The sequence below is a fragment of the Phacochoerus africanus genome, chromosome 16 (assembly GCF_016906955.1).
Source record: "Phacochoerus africanus isolate WHEZ1 chromosome 16, ROS_Pafr_v1, whole genome shotgun sequence".
NCBI classification, from domain to species: Eukaryota; Metazoa; Chordata; class Mammalia; order Artiodactyla; family Suidae; genus Phacochoerus; species Phacochoerus africanus.
In genome coordinates, this window is record NC_062559.1 from 19,933,197 (window position 1) to 19,956,845 (window position 23,649).

The following is a 23,649-nucleotide window of genomic DNA, read 5'->3' on the forward strand; positions in this document are numbered from 1 at the left end:
TTTCTATATATAGAATGATTGGTTCACACATAGGGACCAGAAGAATGACTTCATCATTGTGTACAATTTAGATCAGTCCATCCTTGCCTCTTCAGAGACCTACATGAAGATGGTAGTTATCCTGTTATACAAAATGTCTTAGTTTGTTCAGGCTGCTATAATAACTATACATAGACTGGGTGGCTTAAATAGCAGGCATTTACTTCTCACAATCTGGAGGCTTAGAAGTCCCAGATCAAGGCACTGGCAGATTTGATGACTAATAAGAGCTCACTTCCTGGTCCTTAGATGCTGTATCCTTTCATGGACTTTCCACCTCCAAATACCATCACATTGGGGATTAGGTTTCAATATGACTTTTGAGGAAACACAAACATTCAGTCTATAGCAAAAGTATTTGTCTATAATGGCATTCATGGTGACAAGATTTCACGTGTGGCTGAGCATCATCAGAGAAACTGTTTTTTTCTTTTTCTTTTTTCTTTTTAAGGGCTGCACCTGCAGCATATGGAGGTTCCCAGGCTAGGGGTTCAATTGGAGATACAGCTGCTGGCCTTTGCCACAGCCACAGCAACTCCAGATCTGAGTCGAGTCTTTGACCTGCACCACAGCTCACAGCAACGCTGGATCCTTAACCCACTGAGCAAGGCCAGGGATCGAACCTGCAACCTCATCGTTCCTAGTTGGATTTGTTAACCACTGAGCCACGACGGGAACTCCGAAACAGTTTATCTTGAATCTGAGTGGGTGTGTAAATGTATAGGAACAGATATCAGGCAGGATAAAATCCAAGATCTTACCATTGAGTAAATTCAATTTCCTTTGTGAAATAGTTGCTGAAAAGTCTGACCCTTAACTCTGCCTCCTTAAAATGCACCTTAGCCCACAGTCATTCAGTGTTTACCATGTGCTCCCTCAGATTGTCAGATTTTTGTTAAACAAATAAAAATTGCCAACTGTTTGTTTTCTACCTATTCTATTTCCTTAAAGAAATTGCCTGAGGGCAAGGACTCTCTGCCAGCTTTGCTAGGTGTTCAATCATTGTTTCCAACGATAATAGCAATTATGAAAGAGGAAAAGGTATGCTTTCTAGTTAGTAGAGGAACAAATTTGAGCCCTGGGTGCTCAGCCCCACCCCCTGGCTATGGGGTACCCCATGCGAAGAAAGACAAGGCTCTTTTCTTTAAGGGCTTGCAGTCTTGTGTGTTCTTCCTCAGGTAGTGGAAGGTAATGGCTGAAGAAGATGTTTTCCTCCCGCCTAAAGGACTCTGTTGAACAGGCAAAGGGGGCAGAAGGCAAAGGGAAAAATTCTTGCCCCGGCGAGGTAGATCTGCGGCTGGCCAGTAGGAGGCACTTCAAAGGACCATGCCTTCACTCAAGTGACAGAGAAACCCACACGAGACGCAAAGAAAACCCCAGCCTCTGATGACACTCTGTGCTCTTTTCTCTTCTGGTTTTCCTTAGAAGGGGCAGAGAGAGACTACATGGTCCGGACGGCGGGGAAGGGGTGAGGACCCTCTGCAGTTCCGCTTCCATCTCCCGGTATCCAGTCTCAAGCAGGCATGGGAGAGACCGGCTGAATTCGACAGGAGCGTAGAGGGGCGGGTGAGAGCCCTAAGCCAGCGCGGAAAGCCCAGTGGACTCCCGCCCTCGAGCTGCCCCGCCCACGGCACTGGAGCCCCGCCCCTGGCGCGCAGGCCCCGCCCCGTCGACTCCGCCCCTCCCCTGGACCCGACTAGGTTGCGCTTACTCCTTAGCCCCGGCCGGGGAGCCTCTGAGCGGAGAGGCTCCCGCCCGCCCAGAGCCGCGGTCTCCGCATGGAGGAGCCGCGCGCTCCGCCAGCAGGGTCCGGGCAGCTCCCGCCGCCGCTGCAGGGAGGCGGGGCCGCCGATGTTCCGGAGTGCGGAGCCCGGCAGCACCCGGGACACGAGACGGCGGCGCAGCGGTACAGCGCCCGCCTGCTGCAGGCCGGCTACGAGCCCGAGAGGTGACGCCCAGGGCTGAGCGCGCGGGGCGCATCCGGGGCGGGCGCGGCGGCTCCGGGAACCCGGCAGCGTTGAGGGGGAGGGGAAGGGCCGGTCCCACCACCCATGCCGTCTTTACTACTTCAACCTCTAACTTCCTGAAACCGGGCTCAGACGCCGCGCACCTGGCTTTGGTTGGGGGATGCAGGCGGGCACTGCAAAGGGTTCGGGGCTGCGTTGCACGAGGGAGCGGGTCAGGAAAAAAAACGCTCCCTAGTCTTAGCCCTGGATCTGCCCTCGACCGCACACCAGTTGCACCAGGTCCAAGTGGCTCCCACTCCTGGGGTTCAAATTGTGCCTGTTGGAGTCCTTGTCCAACTTTGCTTACTCCTCCTTAGCTGTTTCCTCCTAGAACTACCTGGAGAGTCTTCCTGGCAGGTCTAGTTGTCCAGATGGATGGCCTCCTCAGGGCAGGGTGAGGACAGCATCCCCTCCTCACCACTCACTGAGGTCTGATGAGGCTGCCAGGGCAACTCATCCCAGGGTCTCGCCTGAGATTCAGAACTCCCTTCTGCCCTTACCCTGCTGGGGTCTATAAGGGTCACTGAAGGAGCGTGGCGGTGTTGAGCTGGGCCCTGGGGGACTGGCTGAAAAGGAGCCAGTGGCTAATCTCTGGATTGTATCGCAGCTTGAAATGCAATCCCACTGTCCTTCCGGTCCAGAGGATTTAGACTTCTTTCTCTCTCCCATCTGTTGGTGCTCAGCAGCTTGGGGAAGTGACCTGGAAGCTGGGTTAGGGTAGGGGGTGGGATCTGGGGGAATTAGCCCTGCAGCTCTGCCCAGGGGTTGGCTGCTTATGTAAGAACTTTTAAGGGCTTAAGGGGCTTCTGGGTGAAGCCTGGCCCCTCCTGCCCCTGCAGGGTGGCTCTCAGGAATTGATTCAGGTTCAGATGACTCTATCCTTCCTCCCATCTTGGGAATCCAGCTACCGGGGCTCAGGGTCCAGGGCAATAGAGAGAAGCCACAGGAGGTGAGGGAGTGTGCTGGGGCATATGGAGGCCTGAGGAAGGCAATGTCTTAGTTGGAGCAGGTATTGAAAAAGTTATTTCAGCGCTCCGACCAGGGCCATGCAGGAGCATCCCAGATTGTACTTTTGCACTGAGGGGCTATCCCTATAACCCACCGGGCTCCGAAGGGCCTGTGTATAAACCCAAGACCCAGCCAGGTGGTGTAATGAGATTCAACATCTGCTGGCTAGACCTCCATCTGATGCCACTAGCTTAGAGCAGTGGGGAGGAGACAGGGTTCCATGAGAGGTCTGGATTTGAGGCCCCAGTTACTGCTCTCTGGCTTCCACTTGAGCAAGCTGTGTCGTCTGTCCCAGCTCAGCAATGTCCATGGTATTATCACCCCCACCCCCCAACTTTTCCCCTTGGAAGTGTTTTGAAATCTTGTCCCTTCAAGTAGCCCCAGACTAGAAAGAGACCTCTGGGCTCCCTGACTGGACCTTGGTGCCCAGCTGGTCACTATTCCCCCACTGCCCGCAGGACGGGGCTTGAAGGGCCTCAGGCTGTCTCTCCACTCTGCAGCCCTCAGGTGGGGAGCCTCAGGGGACCAACAGTCCTTCCTCGAGCTGCAAGCTGCAGAGGCCTACTGGTTGCCTGGTGTCTCCTCCCCGCGGAGGAAGCAGCTGGGGAAGATCAGGGGAGGAGGAGAGCCGAGGGTGGGGGTGAGGGATTAACAGCCTCTGGAAAAGGGCAGCCTAACCCGGGGCTGAGCCCCGCAGCTTAGAATAACGAGGAGCCCTGACCCGGGTCAAAGCAGGAGGGGATGTGGCGCGGCAGGAGAGGCCGTATGGAGCTGTGAGGACTTTTGCCGCCGGAAGGGGACCTCCCCTCAACTCAGCCTGGCAGGCTCCTCCCCTCCTTCTGAGTTCTACGCTGGGGCAGATGTCATACTAAGGTCACCTGAAGTGGCAGAACTCAACTGCTGTCCTAGGCATTCCTGACCCATGTTGTAGGAGATAGTGACCCAGAACAGGTCCCTTAGAGACCCAGAGAGACCACAGGGGCAGCCTTTGCACTGTGTCTGCAATGCCATTCTAGCCCCATCCTTCTCTGGCTAGAAAGGTGCCCAGGACAGCTCTGAATGGCTGAGTACTTTCTCTGGCTGGTCTCACTGCTCGGCCTCCAGGTGGCCAGTGGGAAGTCCTAGTGCTGGTCCCCTCAGGAGAGCGCCCCCCCATAGGGCTTAAGCCCTCCAGATGCTGAGGGGTCAAGTGCATCCCAGGGAAGCTGGCTCCAGCCCCCACTGGGCAGAGAATCCCAGCAGGTCTGCTCCCTCCTTCCCACACCAGAGTGCCTCCGGAGGTCCCCATTAGGAGCCTTCTAGGGGTTCCCTGAGTGGAGAGGGAAGCTGGCGGGGGGGGGGGGGGCCTGTGACTTCTGGTCCCCCACAGTAAGAGGACAGGGGGCACTAGGGACATCTCTGGGTCCCCTGCAGCACTCTCAGCCTCTCAGGCCACATTGCCCTGGTTCTGTGGGAAGCCTCTGCACACAGATGAAACAGTCTGTGTTTTCCTGGCAGGGTCCAGGGGCGTCACTGGGGGAGGCTGGGCATCCCAGGGAGCCTCCCTTGGGCCTGGCTGCCACCACACTGCTGAGAGGTAAACAAACCAAGCCTCCAGGGCTGGGTGGGGAGGGAGGGAGTGCCACAGACAGCTACCTTTCAGGGAGAGGACTGCGTCCCTGGCCCGTCTTTCCAGCACCTCACCAAGAAGTGAGCTATAGGGACCATAGGAGGACAGAGGGGGAGACCATGGTTTTTGGGCTCAGGGTGGGTGTTGAAGTGTGGGATTTTTTTTTGCTTTTTTTTTTTTTTTTGCTTTTTAGGGCTGCACCCATGGCATAAGGAGGTTCCCAGGCTAGGGGTCAAATCAGAGGTACGGCTGCTGGCCTACACCACAGCTATAGCAACGCAGGATCGGAGTCACCTCGGAGACCTACACCACAGCTCATGGCAACATCAGGTCCTTAACCCACTGAGCAAGGCCAGGGATTGAACCCGCAACCTCATAGTTCCTAGTTGGATTCATTTCCACTACGCCATGATGGGAACTCCAGGGTGTGGGGAATACTGGCTTTCTAGCTTCCAGTCAGGGAGTAGAATTAGCAGTTCTGGTCATACAGGGGGAAGGGTTTGCTCTCTGCAGCCCCTCCCCCCATGCATCAATTTGCTACCTAATCTCACTACCTTCATGGAGAAATCCGAGTCTTGCTGGGCACCCGGGGCCACCAAATTTCTGCTTTGGGAAAGTCTTAAAACTACCCTAGCCTCTGTCCTAATTTATATGTAGATTTACATGCCTAAACCAGGCCTGTGGCCCGCCCTGACCTTCCCACCACACCACCCTCCTAAATAAAAGCAAACTTTACTCTCTGGGGTTAAAACCCCTGGTATTCACACCACTTTCTGAGCTTAGGACAGGATGTCAGACTGAAGCATTGACCCAGGAGTTAAGCAGTACCTGTCCCTCCCCCCTCCTGAACTGTAGGTTTTGCATCTATAAAGGGAGACTACTAATTGGCAATTAATAGATTTTGTAGAGTAAACGTGATTATTTGCGAAAAATACCTTGTAAACGGCAGAGGGCTCCAAGGCCACCCAAAGGTCAGGGAGTGTCATTGTTAAGAATGCCTGCCCGCTAGGAAGGATGCCCGGCTCTGGGGAGCGGGGAGGGAGTGCGCTGTCCAGAGGGCACAGCCTCAAACTCCGGTGTCTGGGGACCTGGGAGCCCAAACCAGTTCCTCGAGGCGGCGGGCCCTGATTGGGTGTGGGCCTTAGTCGTGGGGACCGTAAACCCTGTGAGAGCTGCCTCCGGGGCTGGGGAGGAGGGCCAGCAGGAACGCGGGCTGGTGGGGTCTGGCGGCCCGGAGTGGCCCGGGCCGTGGGCGGGCCTGGGAGGGCTGCGGGGGGCCTAGGGGGCGGGACGTGGAGCGGCCGAGGGGGCGTGTCCAGGCCTGGCCCAGCCCCCTCCTCTGCTGGGCCCACACCCCCAGCCCGGCCCGGGCCCCGCGGCGCCGCTGGGCCACTGCGGGCGGCCCCGGGCGTGCGCGTGGAAGGAGCGGCTCGGCTTCGCTCCGCGGGGCTCTTTGTGCGTCGCGGGGCTGAGGCGGGCGGGCCCCCGGGGGAGGGGCGCGAGGCGAGGGCGGTGCCCCGGGCCCGCCCAGCCGCTGCTGCAGCTCCCGCCCCCGGCCCGCCCAGCCCGCGGCGGCAGCGTGGCCGTGGCGCGGCGTCAGCAGCAGCAGCGGCGGCGGCGGCGGCGGCGGCGGCAGCGGCAGCAGCAGCGGCAGCGGGGCGGCCCGCGCGGGTGTTTATGTCGGGTCGCGGTGTCTCCTGGCAGCATGGCGGACTACCTGATCAGCGGCGGCACCGGGTACGTGCCGGAGGATGGGCTCACCGCGCAGCAGCTGTTCGCCAACGCCGACGGCCTCACCTACAAGTAAGCGCCAGGGGGAGGTGGGGAGGCTCGGCCCCACCTGGGTGCGCGCCCCGACGCGCCGCGACCCCCAGGCCCAGCGCCTGCACGTGCACCGCGCCCTCTTCGGTGACGCCCATGTTCCGCGGCCGGATTCGGGCGACTTGGGCGGTGGGGGGAAGGGGGGGGCGGGGAGGGCCGGGCGAGGGAAGGAAGGCGGTCCGCGCCGGAGCAGACGGACGTGGCACCGCGACATCGCGGCCCTGGCTGTCATGCCCCGTTTCGGGCTGGATCCGTGTCCGGCCTGCCCCCTCCCTCCTCTCGTAGGCATCTTGGCCGCATGGAGGGGCCTTGGGCCGCGTGGGAAGGCGAAATATGGTACTTACGGAGACTTTTCTGAGACCTTGGTCCAGGACACCCTCTCACTCAGAGCCTCACCACGAGGGCACAGGGGACCCTGGAAGCCAGATAAGGCGGCTGCTTGAGTGTTGCCGCCCCCGACCCCGGGAGAGGCCCAGCTGGGCGGTTGGGATGGCTCCTTTTTTCCACCGTCCAGTCCAGTCCTTTTTCCACTTGTGCCTCTGCCAGGCCACATGTTAGTACTGGTGCCCCCCCTGGGCAGGAGTGTTCTCTGACTACCCCCGCCCAAGCCCACCCCACATGGAATTTTGGAGAAGACCTATCCTTTTGCCTCTGGCTTGGTTTACTTTTCCATGGGCCCTGGGCCAGTTGTCCTGCTGGCTGCAGGCCTGGCACTCGCTCTCCTTCTGGCTGCAGGCCTGTGTCCATGCCAAGAAAGAGCATCAGGACTTGGGACTGGGGTGGAGTGGGGATGCTGGTGAGCCAGAAGCATCCCTGTCCAGTCTTGTGTTAGTTCCTGCCCCTGCCTGTAAGCACCCCTGCTGGGCAGGCGGTTTCCCTAGATAACAGGATACCCAGTCACGCCTGAGGACTGTGGCCCTTTGCCTGGCTGAGGCTGGGGTGTGAGCCAGGTGAGAGGTGTGTGTAATACCTAGAAAATGCCAAGGGACCCAGACTCCAGCATTTCTTCTGCATCCTCTCAGTGAGCCTCAGAGGCCTCTTCACGGTACTGAAGGGCTGCCAAGGGGCAGGGGCAATTAAGATTCTCTATTTCTTTGGTGGTCTTTGATGAGGAGGGGATCGGGTATCTGGGATATATTTTTCAGTGGAGTCTCCCAGGGAAACTTCCTAGGGAAATTGCTCCGGGAGTTGCTCCAGGCCTTGGGGCAAATTAAAGACCCCCGCCCTCCCATCCACCCTGTAGCTTTTCCTTCCTGCCTGGGATGCCTGCTGCTTTGCTTAGTCGGGTTGGGAGTGTTCCTGAACATTTGCTTTTGGGTGTGTCTGTTGAGGCCCTGGGATTTCAGGCAAATTGAGCCTGTCGGGGGTTTCTGGGCTATGACACTGGACCTTGCTGTGCCCGTGCATGCCTGCACTCCCCTTCTGGGGTTTGCTGTGAACACAGCCCACCCTCTGCCATGGCCTCTGCCATGCCTTGGCTGGCTCTCCAGTGTCCTGGTCTTAACCGTAAGGCCCCTTCCTCCCCTTTCCCATCCTAGGCCATGTCTGTTGGTTGTCCCAGTCCAACGGGGCAGACGTTTACCAAGGCCTGCTCTGTCAGAACGTGTTCCGCGCTCACCCCCTCGGGGTCCCTCCGTGCTGGCTGAACCCCGTGTGACTCAGCAGCCCCGGTCCTGGGCTCTGCCGCTTGCCCTGTGCTGAGTGGTGTTGATGCCATGCTGCGCTACTAAATTGTTCTCAGGTTCATTCTATGTTTATTTATTGTCTCCCTCCATCAAGATGGAGAAGTTTTCAATCTTTGCAGCTGCTGTGCTTGGCATTATAGGAACTTCTGTGTCCCTTGACAGAACTCTGAGCCCTGGGGGCAATGGACATTTGGGGCCAGCTGCCTTGGTGGCACCCCACGTCCGTGGAGCTTACAGCACTCTCTGGGCTGGAGTCGACGAAATGCTAGTGCAGGGCAGGAGGGTGGTTCAGTCCTCAGTCCTGAGGGGGCAACAGGACTCAGAAGCCCCACGCCTTTCAGGGACCCCCACTGCCCCCCCCAAACACTCACTATTCTCTCTTCACAGCGACTTCCTGATTCTCCCAGGATTCATAGACTTCACAGCTGATGAGGTGGTAAGTACCCCTTCATCGCTGACTGGGTGGAGGGGCTGGGTCTGCGCGTAGAAGCTGACCTCTTGCCCGAGGGCAGGGTGGGGGAGAGACTGTTTTTGGGAATGTGGTAGATGCAGCCGTTATTGCCCGCAGAAGAACTGGCACAATCAGCGCGTTGTGCCTAACGGCTTAGAAGCAGCTGCGGAATTCAGGGGTATCCTGAGAGGTGGGCTTGGCACAGGGCCAGAGGGCTCTCCATCCCTGACAGAGCTGCTGGGAGGTTCACAGAGGCCCAGGGGCCTTTCCACTGTGGCTCAATGGGATCGGCAGCACCTTGGAAGCCCTGGAATGCAAGGTTCCATCCACCCGGTGCAGTGGGTTAAGGATCTGGTGTCGCTGCAGCTGCAGCTTAGGTCACAACTACGTCTTGGACCTGATCCCTGGCCCAGGAGCTCCGGGTGCCGCAGGGTGGCCAAAAGAGAAAAAAGAAAAGGGAAAAAGAGGCCCAGGGAGGGGGTGGGTCTGGCTGTGAGGGGGCTGCCTTATTATCTACTGGATTTTGTCTGAAATGCCAAGCAAAGAGATCATAGAAGCCAGCCAAATTAGGGAGACTTTGCAAGAAGTAGACAGACTTGTTTATGGATCCACGATATAGAAGAACCAGCAGGAGGGTTTGAAGAATTTAGATTGTGGACAAATACGAGGAAACAGTGCCTCGCTTAACCCGAGGGGCTCAGAAGTGAACCAAGTGAATGGCCAAAGTCCTTGACACAATTACCGTATGACAAACTCAGGAGCCAGGGGGCTAATGCTGGTGGGTATAAGCTGTTTTCATGGAAAAGTTAGATTAGATTTGTCCATGACGAATTTTTTAAAAAAGCTTTTCCCGTTACTGTCACCCCTGACAGTTATTCAAGTCTGATTCTCGTGAAAAGCCAGAGCGCCAGGTGTGCCTGGATCACTTACACGTCGGGGAAGCTCATAATCAGCCTGTGTAGTCAGTGCTGACCTGGCAGATTTTTAGGGGGAGTTTGGGCTATTCTGGACATTCCCCTTGTGGCAGCAACCAGGAAGCCTTCTTGATTTGAATGTTCAGTTTCACAGTTTCCCGAGCACCCTGGCTTTGTGCCAGATCCTGGGCAGGGTACGAGGCAGAGAGCAATGGGAGATCCTTCCTGGCCATCAGGGGTCTCTCCACCCTGTGGCCTCTGTCAGGAGGCTGTGACTCTCCTGGGCTATGCGAGAGAGGAGAAGGGGGAGTTTTCTAGACTGTGGGGCCAGGGTTCTGAGTCAGTGTCTGTGGATGGACTGCAGAGGCCTGTGAATCTCCAAAAACTTAGCCAGCAAAGTCTGTGTCTGAGGGTTTGGGGCTGCTGGCCTGAATCTCAGAGGAGTCTGTGACCTGGCCCTATGTACCGTTCGGAGGCAGATGCTTCCCAGATAGATACATCCTTGCAGTCCTGGCCGCTCCCTTGAGCTGCAGGCTCTCCTCTGTCACCTTCTCCCCTGGATGTCTAATGACTCCTTCCTGCGCTTCCAGCATCTCTCCGCCCGGACCTTTTGGCAGCCCCCTGGTGGTCCCCGTGCCTCAGGCCTTGTCACCTAGAATCCCTCCTCCACAGCGGAGCCTGAGTGACCTCTTTCAAACAGAAGCCAGACGGTGTCTCTCGTCCGAGGTCCTCCAGTGGCTTCTCATCTCAGAACTGAATCCAGGCTCCTCTGCGCGGCTTTCGAGGCTGCACACCCCCCACCCCCACCGCCTGCCTCTCCGCTCCCTCTGCTCTGCTGGCCTTTTTCTTTTCCTAAATACACCTCAGGGAGAGTTGGAATCAAAAGCAGAGTTTCACACACGGCTCCCTCGGCCTCAGGCTTTTACTCGATTACTTTCCATTCGTCGGCCCCCCCAAGAACAAGGTTTTCCCCCGCTGCCGCATCCTTTCTCCAGTGGTCGTCTGGCCTTTTTGCTTTTCTTAGGAGCCCTTATCCCAACTACAGTCACACGTTGTGTGCGTCTTTTTTCTTTCCAAGTAGAATGTAAGCTCTGGAAGAGGGAGCAGAGACCCCCCCCCCCCCCCGCTCACTGCTGTATGTCCAGGACCTGTGCTGGTGCCAGGTGCATGTAGCTCAGTAAATGTTTGTTGAATGAATGAGAAAACTTCTCCTATAGACTGTGTCTCCGTCTTCAGGACCTGACTTCAGCCCTGACTCGGAAGATCACGCTGAAGACGCCACTCATCTCCTCTCCCATGGACACTGTGACAGAAGCTGACATGGCCATCGCAATGGCTGTGAGTGGGGCACCTGGCTGGGGACCCCAGGGCCAAGAGGACTGAGCGGGGTGGGCTGGGCATCAGGAGGAACTGGATTCAGGTGGGGTTACCGAAGGAGGAGGGTTGGCTTCCTGGCTCTGACCCTACGTCCTTCTACCCCAGCTGATGGGTGGTATCGGCTTCATTCACCACAACTGCACCCCAGAGTTCCAGGCCAACGAGGTGCGGAAGGTCAAGGCAAGTACCAGGCCTGTCCCCAGAAAGAAGATGCCCCTGGCAGCTCCTGCCTCACACACCGTCCCCACCTCCCGCACCAGCCCTGGGGCCAGTGTGCTCCCTGGCTGATGACTGCGAGCTCACTTCTCCGCTGGCCTCTTAGCCCACGGAAGGTCCTGGCTCCTCTGTGGCATGGCCGGGATACCCTCTGCCCCCTGTGGCCAGACGCCAGCTTTCTTCTAGCTTTTTCCTTCCCCTGCCTCTGCCTGCAGAAATTTGAGCAGGGCTTCATCACAGACCCTGTCGTGCTGAGCCCCTCACACACCGTGGGTGACGTGCTGGAGGCCAAGATGCGGCACGGCTTCTCCGGCATCCCCATCACTGAGACGGGCACCATGGGCAGCAAGTTGGTGGGCATCGTCACCTCCCGAGACATCGACTTCCTGGCCGAGAAGGACCACACCACCCTCCTCAGTGAGGTACCTGCGGGGCAGGGGCAGCGTGGCTGGGACTGAGACGACCCCACGACCTGGGGCCTCAGGCTGGTGCCCGTGACCAGGGACCAGAGGGAGGCCTGGCTCCCTTCTCTCTCACCTGCCAACCTGCAGGCCAATGTTCCTGGCCCCACAGGTGATGACACCACGGAATGAGCTGGTGGTGGCTCCAGCGGGTGTGACATTGAAAGAGGCAAATGAGATCCTGCAGCGCAGCAAGAAAGGTACCAGGGAGGAGGCAGAAAACCCAAGACGCGCCTCGCCCCCCGCCCCCGGCCTGGCTCCCTGCACTCCAGACACCCTATTCCCTCACAGCCTTGCAGCTTGTCCCTGCAGCCAGGCTAGATAGACCTCGGGAAGGGTTTGAATAACCCCCGGCTGGGGCGTGATTCCTGAGGCTCTTTTCCTGGCTTAGAAAAACCTATCCTGTATTTGGCGTCTTCCCTTAATGTTTCCCAAGACAACTGGTCCTGTGAAATGCTCGGTACAGGAAAGGGGCTCTGTGGCCTTAGATGTCTGGCAAATGCTGCTTCCTGTATCCCCCGTCTTGCATAAAGAATTTTATGTTAGTTTATCAAAGGCTCTGAGAAGTCCTGCAGTTAAAGTTATTTGATGTAGGGGCTGTTGACATAACGTTTTTTAGGTCCCTATGGGAGCCCCTGGGAACGGCGCCCCTGGGCTCATGCTGGATTGTTCTCTGGGGGTGGTATTGGGCAGGACACATGTTCCTCCCTGCAGGGCAGCCTCACCTTTGTGCCCTGGCTGGGAGTTTTCGGCCATGGTGGCCTGTGGCCCAGCAGGTGAAAGGCTGCCAGTGCTCTGGGGCTGCCCACCGGGCCTGGCCAGGCCACAGGGCAGGAAGAGCTCCAGGAACTCGCCTGGTTGCGAGGTTTCTTTGCTTCCTGTTCCTTGGGCAGAGGGCCAGGTCCCCAGGAGCACTTCCTGGGTGGGTGCTGTCACCTAGCGGCTGGTTTGGGTACTTCAGGGGACTCTCTGGCTTGGTCCATTTTCATCCTTACTCCCTGCACCGCGTCCCCCAGAGGCCTGCTCCTTCATCTCAGCTCTGGGTTTCTTGTCAGGGAAGCTGCCCATCGTCAATGATCGAGATGAGTTAGTGGCCATCATCGCCCGCACTGACCTGAAGAAGAACCGTGACTACCCTCTGGCCTCCAAGGATTCCCACAAGCAGCTGCTGTGTGGCGCGGCCGTGGGCACCCGTGAGGATGACAAATACCGCCTGGACCTGCTCACCCAGGCGGGCGCCGATGTCATAGTGCTGGTAAGGGCCTTGCCCTGGAACAGGGGCAGTTCTGTAGAGTCGAGGCTTAAGACCCGCGTTCACCTCTAATTAAGCCCGGAGTCAGAATTAGGAGGGAGACTGGTACTCTTGACAGCTCAGGACAAGCTGTGGGCCCCTTCGAAGGCTCTCCTCACTCTTAACTTGACCCTAATAATTAGCTCAAGTTCAGTGAGAACCTCCCACTTGCCAGGCGCTGCACTAAGACCTTCATGCAGGTGAACGTAGCTGATCCTCACGGCAGCCCCTTAGGTACAGTCACCTCGGCTGCGTGTCAGATGGGGAAACAGAGGCTCCAGCGGTTACGTAATTATTCCTTTTGGTCAGTGAGCTAGCGGGAACTGGCTACGACCCCAGGCACCCTCACTTTGCTATGGGAATCGGTCCATACCACGGGTATGAAAGTGCTTTGTCTGCCCTGAGACTGAACTTTAGCGGGGCTTAGCCTCTGGGGGAAGGCGGGCAGGCCCCTTTGAGAATCCACTGAGAACTGTCAAGCATCTTCCCAGAGAAAGACACAGATACATTCTCATGTCTTTCATAGGATTTCAAAATTTGTTCACGCGGAGTTCCCATTGTGGCTCAGCAGGTTAAGGACCCCACTGGTTCGAGCCCTGGCCTCACTCAGTAGGTTAACGGTCTGGCGTGGCTGTGGCTGTGGTGTAGGCCAGCATCTGCAGCTCCAGTTTGACCCCTAGCCTGGAAACGTCCATATGCTGCAGGTGTGGCCATAAAAAGAAAAAAACCAAATTTGTCCACTCGAGACCTGCTTCTCAGTGAGGAGTTTCGGCCTTCAAGCCTAAGCTTCCTGTCCCCCTCCTCCCAGGACTCATCCCAAGGGAACTCTGTGTACCAGATCGCCATGGTGCACTACATCAAGCAGAAGTACCCCCACCTCCAGGTGATTGGGGGGAATGGTGAGTGTGGGGCCCCCTCCCGCCCCCAGCCCTCGCTCCCTCATGTGAAACCTTTCTCTGCCCTTTGGCATCCCTTGGAGATGGCATCGCTCCTGGCAAGGGGGGAGGGGGCTAAATGAATGGGCTTTGGTCGCCGTAGGTGGGAGGGTGGAGATTGGGGTCCCGGGAAGCCCCCCGGGCGGGGCTGGGGCATCCTGTCCTCACACGGTTCCTCCCCCTCCCTTCCCCCTCCCCCCAGTGGTGACAGCAGCTCAGGCCAAGAACCTGATCGATGCTGGTGTGGACGGGCTGCGTGTGGGCATGGGCTGCGGCTCCATCTGCATCACGCAAGAAGGTGGGTATCGGTAGGAGAGCGAGTGGCTGCCACTTAGAATGCCCCACGGGCCCTCCACAGGCCCTGGGCATTCACTTCCACAGATGCATGTAGGGGGATGGTGGGTTCAGGGGTGACCTGGGCTCAGACTCTGTCTGGCCCACTGACTTGGGGGGTGGCGGGTGTAAGATGAGGTTACCGTGCGTTTGGGGGGTGTGCCAGTCTGCTTCTCAGGTTCTGGCCAAGGAGGCCCAATCTGCGGGCCCCCAGCTGGTGTGGCTGGCCCCTCTGGTGAGGGTCACTTCTCACAAATGCCGGCTGACCCATTTGGTCTTCTCTGCCCCAAACATCTGAGTTTGGTCTCTAAGCCTCTGCTTTTAGCTGTCTGTCTTCGCATTAACTACTCTGGCGGGAGACATGGGCCGTCTCTACAGGTTAACAAAAGTTCATTGTTTGCTTTGTGGCCACATCCTCAGCATGTGGAAGATCCCAGGCCAGGGATGAGACCTGTGCCACAGCAGCCACCCAAGCTGCTACAGTGACAGTGCCCGATCCTTAACCCACTGCCCCACAGGGGAACTCCTAACAAGCGTTGATTGACACCTACTGTGTGTCGGGCGTTGTTCTAAACTTTGGGGACACCGTGAGAACAAAACAAACAAGACGCCTCCAGAGAAGGCTTCCTTTCCACTTTATCCAGCCTTGGATCCTTCCCTAGATAAGTGCTGGTTCCTTAGACTTCTCACTACCAAACCTAACGCTGGAGGACCTTGGACACTTAAAGAAATACCAACCAATATCCCCATTGAGGCTGTGGGTACCTAAGCCTAGTAACAGGCCTTGAAGGGGGACCAGCGCCTGGGGAGAGGAGAGGCTGAGGGCAGTGCTGACGCTGCCCTCGGAGCCCCCATCGTGCTCCTGTGGCCCCTGTGCCTGGAGTGACATTCCCCCTAGTGTTATTTGCTGCCACCTAATTTTTTTTGCCACCCGAACATCCGGGGCAGTCCCTTTTCCCAAGTGGAGGTAGGGTAGAAGAGACAGGGGCCTGGACCTGGCCCACGTGGCTCGTGACACCTCTATCTTGTGTACGGTCCCCCAGTGATGGCCTGTGGTCGGCCCCAGGGCACCGCGGTGTACAAGGTGGCCGAGTACGCCCGGCGCTTCGGGGTGCCAGTCATAGCCGATGGCGGCATCCAGACGGTGGGGCACGTGGTCAAGGCCCTGGCCCTCGGAGCCTCCACAGGTGAGCCGGGGGCGTCTGCTGGGGCTCGGGCGGGCCTGTGGGGGGGGGCAGTCGGAGGGCTGTGGAACTTGAGGCACTGACCCCCGACCACCGCAGTGATGATGGGCTCCCTGCTCGCCGCCACCACGGAGGCCCCCGGTGAGTACTTCTTCTCGGATGGTGTGAGACTCAAGAAGTACCGGGGCATGGGCTCGCTGGACGCCATGGAGAAGAGCAGCAGCAGCCAGAAGCGCTACTTCAGGTGCCCTGCCCACCCCCTGGTGCCAGGCAGACCAGCCCCATCCCTTCAGGTCCCCCAGCGCCTTTGACTTCCCACGGTGGCACCCGGTCTCCATGCAACAGTCCTGGGACCCGAGGCACGAGGCACCAGTCGCCGACCCACCTGACTTGGGCTCCCTGCTTAACTAGGCTGTAGCCCAGGAAGTGGCGGCTTTGGGGGTCCTTCTGGGTGGTATCCCCTGTGCCGGTGCCCTTGTGGTGGGGCGGGGTCCCCTGAGCCATGGGCGGCTGGGCTCAGGCTTCCCGCCCTTCCACGCAGTGAGGGCGACAAAGTGAAGATCGCCCAGGGCGTCTCGGGCTCCATCCAGGACAAGGGCTCCATCCAGAAGTTTGTGCCCTACCTCATCGCGGGGATCCAGCACGGCTGCCAGGACATCGGGGCCCGGAGCCTGTCTGTCCTGCGGTGAGCGCGGCGACTAGCGGGGCGGCAGGTGAGGGGCTCCCCTCCGCTTGCTTCAGTCCTTCTCTGCCCGTGGGGCCCCTGACCTGCACCTCCACCCCGCCTGCAGGTCCATGATGTACTCAGGAGAGCTCAAGTTTGAGAAGCGGACCATGTCGGCTCAGATCGAGGGTGGTGTCCACGGCCTGCACTCGTAAGTGTGGCGGCCTCCTTGTCCCAGCTGGCTGGCACTGGGTCGGGCAGGCGGGGCCACAGTTCAGAGGCCAGGCCAAGGTTTCAGGGACCTCGTGGGTCATCTGCACCAGGGAAGGAGGCTGCTGCAGGATGAGCCCGCTCCCCTCCCCTCCCCTGCAGGGCCCAGCCCCCCCTCGGACCCTGTCCTTTAGCCCCCATAGAGGCAGGCCCTCCCCTCCCCTCGGGCGTCTCCCCCGAGCAGGGCACGGGAGGTGTAGCCACTAGCCCCTCCTGGGCTCCCCAGCCCTTGCCTGCTCAGAAGCTTGGTGGCTGGTGGCAGGGGCTGGCAGTGCTGGGCTCTCACTGGTGGCGGCCCCAGGCAGGCAGGTGGAAGCTGGGGGCGTGAGCCCTTGGCGGGGAGAAGGGCAGAGAGATGCCAGGGCCGGCGCTGGGGCGACCGTGGGCGGGGGCAGTGCTAGCTGGCAGCAGTAGTTGCAGGCATGCGGCCCCGCCCTGGTCAAGAGGGCCTGTCCCCCCGGGCATAGGCGGGCATCTAACCTGTGTCTCTTTCTGCCCCATCCTCCCGTAGCTATACCTTTCTGCCGTGTAAGTAACCGCGCTGCCCGGGCCAGGCGTAGAGTAGAGCAGGGGCAGTCTGGGTGGGACCGGGGCTGGGGGCGGGGGCGTTGGGCTGGGGGCAGTGCTGGGTGTAATCTCGGGACATGGACCCTAGGACGAGCATCGTGGTGGGGGCAGCTGGCAAAGGGCCCCTTTGCCAGAGGAACCATGCCCTTCCGGGGTGCAGAGAGAGGTCCCTGACTACAGGCCTGAGGCTGTCCTGTCTTGGACTGGACCCAGTGACCACAAGGGGCCTAGGCCGCCGTGCCTGCAGGGGTCGGGTGGAGACACGGGCGGCAGCCGCTCAGCTTGGTCTGTGCTCGCTCTGTGAGGATGCGCCGGGCCTTCCTGAGCCCTCGCTCCGCCCTGGCACTGGGGACAGTCCACCAGCTGCGGCTGCGGCCAGGAGCATGGCTGTCTCTGGGCCTGACCCCGTTCTTCCGGAAGCCTTGACCTCAAGAGGACAGGGGCTCTGGGCCTGCTTCTCCTCCCCTCCCGCCCCCCATGGCTGAGGGGCAGGGGCTTCTGCAGCTGACTGCCTCTTCTGAAGCTGGGGACCGCCACCACCCTGGCAGCCTAGGGCCGGCCCGGGCGAGGGGATCTGGGAAGGGTGCAGGGTCCACACACCCACTCACCGTTTCCCTCTGGCCTTGTCTCCGCAGTTACGAGAAGCGGCTGTACTGAGGATGGCAGCGGAGGCCGAGGTGGTGGTGGCGGGGGTGTGCCCCAGGGCTCCCCTTTGGGCACAGCCTCCCTCCGTAACTGAGTGGTCCACAGATTTGCACTACTGGTCCCCCAGCTCCTTTGCAGGGAGAGGAGGGGAGGCCTTGGGGGTCTGCGGCCCCTCCCTGGGCCTCCCCTGCAGAGTCAGGACTGCTCCCAGGCCGGGCTGCCCTGGGAGCCCCCCAGGTCCCCCCTCCTTCAGTCCCCTGCGCCCAGCCAGCCTGGGCTCCCAGGCCCTGCGCCTGCCTCAGGTCTTTTCTCGCTGCAGCCTGCTCCAGCCCGGCTCCCACCCCTGGGGTGGGTGGCGCCTCCCGGCTTCTCCTGTAGGGCACCTCCCTCCCTTTCCCCGAACCCCAGAAATGGTGCTCTCCTGGCCCTGCCTCTGGCCCCTTCCCGGGCTGTTGCCCCCCAGCCATGTGGCACTTCTGGGCTCCTGCCCTAGGCCAGAGGGAGGTCTCTGCCCCCTTCCCCTGGCCCTGGGCCACCCGGGCCCTGCTCCTCAGGCCACTCCCCTGCCCCTGGCCCCGGGGAGGAGGCTGCCCATCATCCCCGAGTCACCCCATCCCCAGGTGTACCGTTCCCGCCCTCTCCTCTCAGCTGCAGTTGAAGGCTTTAACTTTGCACACTTTGGGGTCACAGTTGCGTCATTGTATGTAAAATAATCTGAATAAATCAAGAGGTTTCAAGGCCTCTGCGATCCCGTCTCTGTCCGCTGTCCACTGGACAGCTGGCCCCCATCCTGGTGATGAGCGGGAGCCCAGGACCCCAGGCGACAAGGGCCACGAGGCCAAGCATCCCCAAGAAGGCGGAGAGGGTGCCGCGGTACTCCCGGGGGTGCTGGCCCAGGTGGGCCGCGTGGTGCGGTCTCCCAGGCCTGTGCCCACACCAGCATGGCCAGCCGCCGCCAGCCGGCCAGCAGCTCATGCAGGAGGGCACTGTCGCAGAGAGGGTCGTCATGGCTGTGGAAGACCAGTGTCAGGGGCCTCACAGGCAGCTGCCAGAAAGCACCCACTGCAGCCTCGTAATGCCGAACGGTGCAGGGCTGGCACAGGTGGAAGCAGAGCAGGGCTGTGGTCCTGACCACCAGGCCCAGGGCCTGCGGTCTCATCAGCTGAGACACACCTGTAGCTCAGGACCCGCTTCCCAGTCTCAAAGTCCTCCCAGTGGGGACAGCACTGACACAGGGGCTGCCAAGTATCCCCAGAGTTGGGGCTCCTGGGACGTTCACACTGCCTTCTCTGCCTCTGTTGTCATGGGGCAGTGGGTACCCCGCTGTCCTGCCAGGTACAGCCACCACTCAGGGCAGAAGCAGGGAAGTTGGCCTGGGACTGCTCTGGTGGCAGGAAGGAGCAGAGGGTCCAGGAGGGTAGTGAAGAGCTGGAAACGTCACCACCACCAGGGAGGGGCTGCTGCAGCCCGCTCTTGACACCTGTCCACTCCCAGGCCCTTCCTCAGAGAGCCACTGTTTTGGAGCCAGCCTCTCACTGTGGCATTTACCAGCTTTGGGGCATCCAGGGAAGAGAAGGAAAGAGCTGGACGGCAGGACTTTGGGGTGCATTTGGAACTGGTTTAACAACTGCTCCAAGAGTTGTTGCAAAGTGACTGGGTCATTGAGAGTCCCTGGAGGCCTTGTCCCCTGGAAGCACTGAGGAGTCCCAGGTGACCCAGCTGGGTGGGAGGAGGATGCCCAGGTATCAGGAGACCGTGAAAAGATGAGGGGGGAGTTCCCGTCATGGCTTAGCAGTTAACGAACCTGAGTAGCATCCACAAGGATGTGAGTTCGATCCCGGCCTCGCTCAGTGGGTTAAGGATCCGGCATTGCCGTGAGCTGTGGTGTAGGTCGCAGAGGCAGCTCGGATCTGGTGTGGCTGTGGCTGTGGTAGAGGCTGGTGGCTACAGCTCTGATTCGACCCCTAGCCTGGGAACCTCCATGTGCCGCGGGTGCGGTCCTAAAAAGAGAGAAAAAGTGAGAGGGAATGTACCCAAACGAGGCCGTGTTTCATGGTTGGCTTACACACTGGTTTACGAAAACCACACTGGAAGCAGCTTGACCAGAAATTGAGATGGAAAAGATCTAAGGGTTTTAGAGAAATACCAAGTCACTCTCCATCAATTGTTCCTTTTGCTCTAGGCCTCGTTGGTCAATTACAGCTGACCAATAGAATGGGTCAATAGAATGGGTCACTCTATAACAATGACCTTCCTCTTTCTCGAGGTATGTAAACATTAGTTTGGTCCTTCTAGAGAACGTTAGAACACGGAACTCAAATTTTGGTGTGGGAGTTCCCGTTGTGGTTCAGCAGTTTGCCAACCTGACTAGTATCCATGGGGATGTGGGTTCGATCCCTGGCTTTGCCTAGAGGGTTAAAGATCCGGCGTTGCCATGAGCAGTGGTGTAGGCCAGCAGCTGTAGCTCTGATTCGACCCTGAGCCTGGGAACCACCACATGCCACACAGGTGCAGCCCTAAAAAAAAAAAAACTTTTTTTTGGTGTGTGCAGAATCTCCTAGAGAGCTAAAAACAAAGCCAGAGGCCCAGGCTTACTGAGGACAAAAGGGGCTGGGCTTCTGAATGATCACTCAGCATCAGGTGACTCTGACCCACACCAACGTCTGAGGATCACTGTTGGAGAGGAAGTCAGCGCGTCCAGTTGCTGTTGCCTCGTGGACATCCGTGGATTCAGTCAACTGCAGAGAGTGTAGTACCGTCATATGTCTTTATTGAAAAAACTCCCTAGGAGTTCCCGCCGTGGCTCAGTGGTTAACGAATCCGACTAGGAACCATGAGGTTGCAGGTTCGATCCCTGGCCTTGCTCAGTGGGTTAAGGATCCAGCGTTGCCGTGAGCTATGGTGTGGGTGGCAGACGTGGCTCGGATCTGGTGAGCAGTGGTGTAGGCCGGCAGCTACAGCTCCGATTAGACCCCTAGCCTGGGAACCTTCATGTGCCACAGGTGTGGTCCTAAAAAGACATAAAAAAAGAAAGAAATCCCTATATAAGTGGGTCCTTGCAGTTCAAATCTGTGTTGTTCAAGGGTCAACTGTACATGATTTCTAAGACTCTTTCCAAAGCATGTGTCCTAAGAAGAGAATTGTAGAAGGCACAGCACCCACCCCATGGCCTCACTCTGGGGACTGCGTAAGAAAGTTATGGACACTCAGTAAATTAGTCTTAGCACGTCGCTTTTGTCCTCCCGTCGCTCAGAAGAAAAGAGGCAGAGATAAAAGAATACCAGGCTGGACCCAGACAGCACCTCGCTCTGGGTTGTCAATTCAGCCTCACTGAGGGAGGCCCAGTGGGAAAGCAGGACAAGTGCTCCAGTAGAAAGGCCATGGCAGGTAGACTTTCGGAGAAACCCAGAGCCACATTTGGGACAGAGGCAGATCACAGGCCCCTCAGTCATCAGAACTGCGTGTCTGGAGTTCCCGTTGTGGCTCAGCATGTTGCCAACCCAACTAGCATCCATGAGGATGCAGGTTCCATCCCTGGCCTCGCTCAGCAAGCTAAGGATCCAGCGTTGCTGTGAGCTGTGGTGTAGCTCGGCTCCTGTGCTGCTGTGGTTGCTCAGGCCAGCGGCTATAGCTGTGATTTGACCTCTAGCCCAGGAACCTCCATATGCCACGGGTGCAGCCCTAAAAAACAAACAAAGCAAAACAACAAAAAAGAACTGCGTGTCTACCTGGGGTCCAGCTCTGTTTGTGTGCCCACCCTTGCCCTGGCACACTCACCCAGCGCTATGCGGTCCAGGCTGCCCACCACCAGGCTGTTGAAAATATGGCCCCTCAAGTGCTGGGCCATGCTGTTGTGGCATCCCAGGTCCTGGCTCATGAGCAGGAGCATCTGTGCAAAGGTGGTAGCCACCCAGGGAGAGAGCACGTGCACCATTAGTGGGCGGCCGGCCAGTGCCTCAGATCCCCGCAACAGTGCCAACAGGTGGGCAGCTTGTCCCAGGGCCCAGCGCGGGCACAGAAAGTGGCTCAGCGCACTCTCCACAGCCAGCACATCAAAGCCACAAACCAGGCAGAGCTGCAGGTACTTGGCCTGGGCCGCTGGCTGGCTGTGCCCCCAGCCACAGCAGGAGCAGTGGGCGGGGCCCCGGGGACTCTGGGGGTGGGGGGGCTGGCCTGCAGTACAGGTGGATGGAGCGGGAGAGCCGGGTCACTAGTACGTCAGAGGATAGCAGCGGGGCCATGGCTGGTGCAGCCTGGAGAACAGATGGAGAAGTGGCCGGTGGCCCTCAACCCTGGCCCCACCTTTCCCCATACATCCGCTCCCAGACATGCACCTGGGTAGCTCAGGAGGGGCCGGATTAGCCCTCTGAGGGCCCTTGAAGCTTCTGTGATTTTAATGCCAATCAGAAACTGGGCAGCGAGCCCAGAGGGGAGGGGTCAGGGCCCCAGCTGCAGGCGACTCAGCTGCCCTCAATCTCTTTCTCCACCCTCCTTCCTCACGCCTGGGACCAAAAGGGACCAGCCATGAGCGACGAGGGAAAGGCAGCTCCTCCCGCCACTTTTTGCTCCTTCTGGATCCCTCCTGGCTTGTAGGGCCAGTCCCCAAGCCTAGCCTCTCTGGGTCCCCCTATTAAGGGATGGAGGGGCCAATTCTACCCACTTCCACCCCATCCCCAACGGCTTCCAGCTGAAGAGAGTTTGGAGTCACGGCATCTGCTCAGAGGGTAGTGCCAAGGTCAAAGCATGCGGCCCCCTGCAACCTCTCCCAGGTCCCAGCACACACACCCCCCCCGCACACCTATTGTCCTCAGGACAGTGCTCCTCACCTGCAGGGTGTGGACTCACCTCCATCAGCCTCCTCTTTACCTTTCCTGCAGCTCTGGAGGGAAGATGGGCCGGGGGGGGGGGGGGGGGGAATCCGGGAGACCTTGGTCCCAGCCTCCTGCTCCACCCCCTCTTAAGCCCATTGGCGACATCGGCTTCTGGGCTGGGAGCCAGGGTGTCTGGTTCCCAAGTCGGCTCCATCCCCAGCCCAGCAAAGTCGGCAGCGAGAAGGCATGTGGGTATTACCCTGAGACAGGTGGAGACCAGGCTTTCCTCCTCCGTGTCCTCCGCTTCTCTGCTTGTGATCCTAACCCGGGTGGGGGTGGGGAAGAGGAGCACCCCCCCCGCCCCGTCCCCCAGCACCCCGACAGCTTCCTGTCTTTTGACCCCACACATCAGCCTCTCCACCTTCACCCTTCACCTTTCCGGGCTGGCTGAACTCAGGATGGCCAAGCACAGAGGCTGCTTCAGGCAGGAATCACACTCGCGGCGTCTTGGTCTCCCAGGGCAGAGGGCTTTCTGCTTCTCCCTCCTCCGCCCCCCAGGGGCTTCCCTTGGAGGCAGGATGAGTTGAGGCTCCAAGGGGTTTGTCTGGTCAAGGTAGGCAGGGAATTTCTCCCCAGAGAAGAAAAAGGAAGCCGGGACGAGGGCACCAGGGGCTGAGCGGTAGGGAAGGAGGAGGGAGCCAGGAGGGGATGTTGCGTAAGGACCTGGCTGTGACCCCACACGTCACTCTCCCACCCCCAATTTTAACCTCTTCCTCCCCACTCCTCTCTCTAGGTGGAAAGCGGACTAGTGAGAAGCAAAAGGTGTGTCTGCACCGCGGAGTCCGAGCTTCAGGAAATCAATTAAGGGGAGGGACTTCCTTCGACCCGATACTCCCCGGAGTCCTGCTCCTCTGTCCTCGTCCAGTAGAAGGACGTTGCTCCCGCCCCTCCCTGTGGTTCACAGTGCTTCCAGTTCCTTTCCAGGCCTCTGGAAAGCCTAGGGACAGAGTGGAGGAAGGACGATCTTTGACGGAGATGCTAAAGGGGAAGACAGGAGGGCAGAGGGGCGGGGCAGAGGGCGTTTCGCGGCTCAGGAAGGCGGGACTCCCGGAGCTGGGCGGTTTAGGAGCAGTGCGGCACTGTATCCAGCAGGTGGCGCCAGAACACATCGACCTGTGGGACCCCAGGGAACCGCGAGTGGGGCAGTTTCCTAGGTGACAGGCAGACTTTCTGAAAGCCCTGCCCTTGGCAACCATTCCCTGGTTGCCCACGTCCCTAGTAAAATTTGGTTTCTGAAGGACAGGAAGGGCATGAAGGTAAAATAATCTAATCTCTCAGAAAGGAGAGAGGCTGCCTGGGGGT

The 23,649-nt window shown here is 59.0% G+C and overlaps 1 protein-coding gene across 2 annotated transcripts; it reads left to right on the forward strand.

Moving 5' to 3' along the window:
• Nucleotides 1–1,729: 1,729 nt before the first annotated feature.
• On the forward strand, nt 1,730–18,217 carry IMPDH1 (inosine monophosphate dehydrogenase 1). 2 transcript variants are annotated; one of them, XM_047763306.1, is made up of 15 exons: nt 1,730–1,987; nt 6,367–6,465; nt 8,556–8,604; nt 10,770–10,871; nt 11,016–11,090; nt 11,342–11,548; nt 11,700–11,787; nt 12,643–12,842; nt 13,687–13,777; nt 14,016–14,111; nt 15,190–15,333; nt 15,430–15,574; nt 15,872–16,015; nt 16,122–16,205; nt 17,467–18,217. In XM_047763306.1, the coding sequence occupies exons 1-15, from the start codon at nt 1,818–1,820 to the stop codon at nt 17,486–17,488; spliced, it is 1,716 nt and encodes a 571-aa protein (XP_047619262.1). In that variant the 5' UTR covers nt 1,730–1,817; the 3' UTR covers nt 17,489–18,217. The 2 variants fall into 2 exon arrangements, with proteins under 2 accessions (XP_047619262.1, XP_047619264.1); XM_047763308.1 differs by lacking the exon at nt 1,730–1,987 and adding an exon at nt 6,102–6,117.
• Nucleotides 18,218–23,649: the final 5,432 nt, after the last annotated feature.

Bases quoted from the DNA above. Each gene is read 5' to 3' on its own strand.
- IMPDH1 (XM_047763306.1), top strand. From the start codon at position 1,818: ATGGAGGAGCCGCGCGCTCCGCCAGCAGGGTCCGGGCAGCTCCCGCCG. The intron at 13,778-14,015 runs GTGAGTGTGGGG...CCCTCCCCCCAG, and splicing joins CCAGGTGATTGGGGGGAATG to TGGTGACAGCAGCTCAGGCC. The intron at 15,334-15,429 runs GTGAGCCGGGGG...CGACCACCGCAG, and splicing joins GGCCCTCGGAGCCTCCACAG to TGATGATGGGCTCCCTGCTC.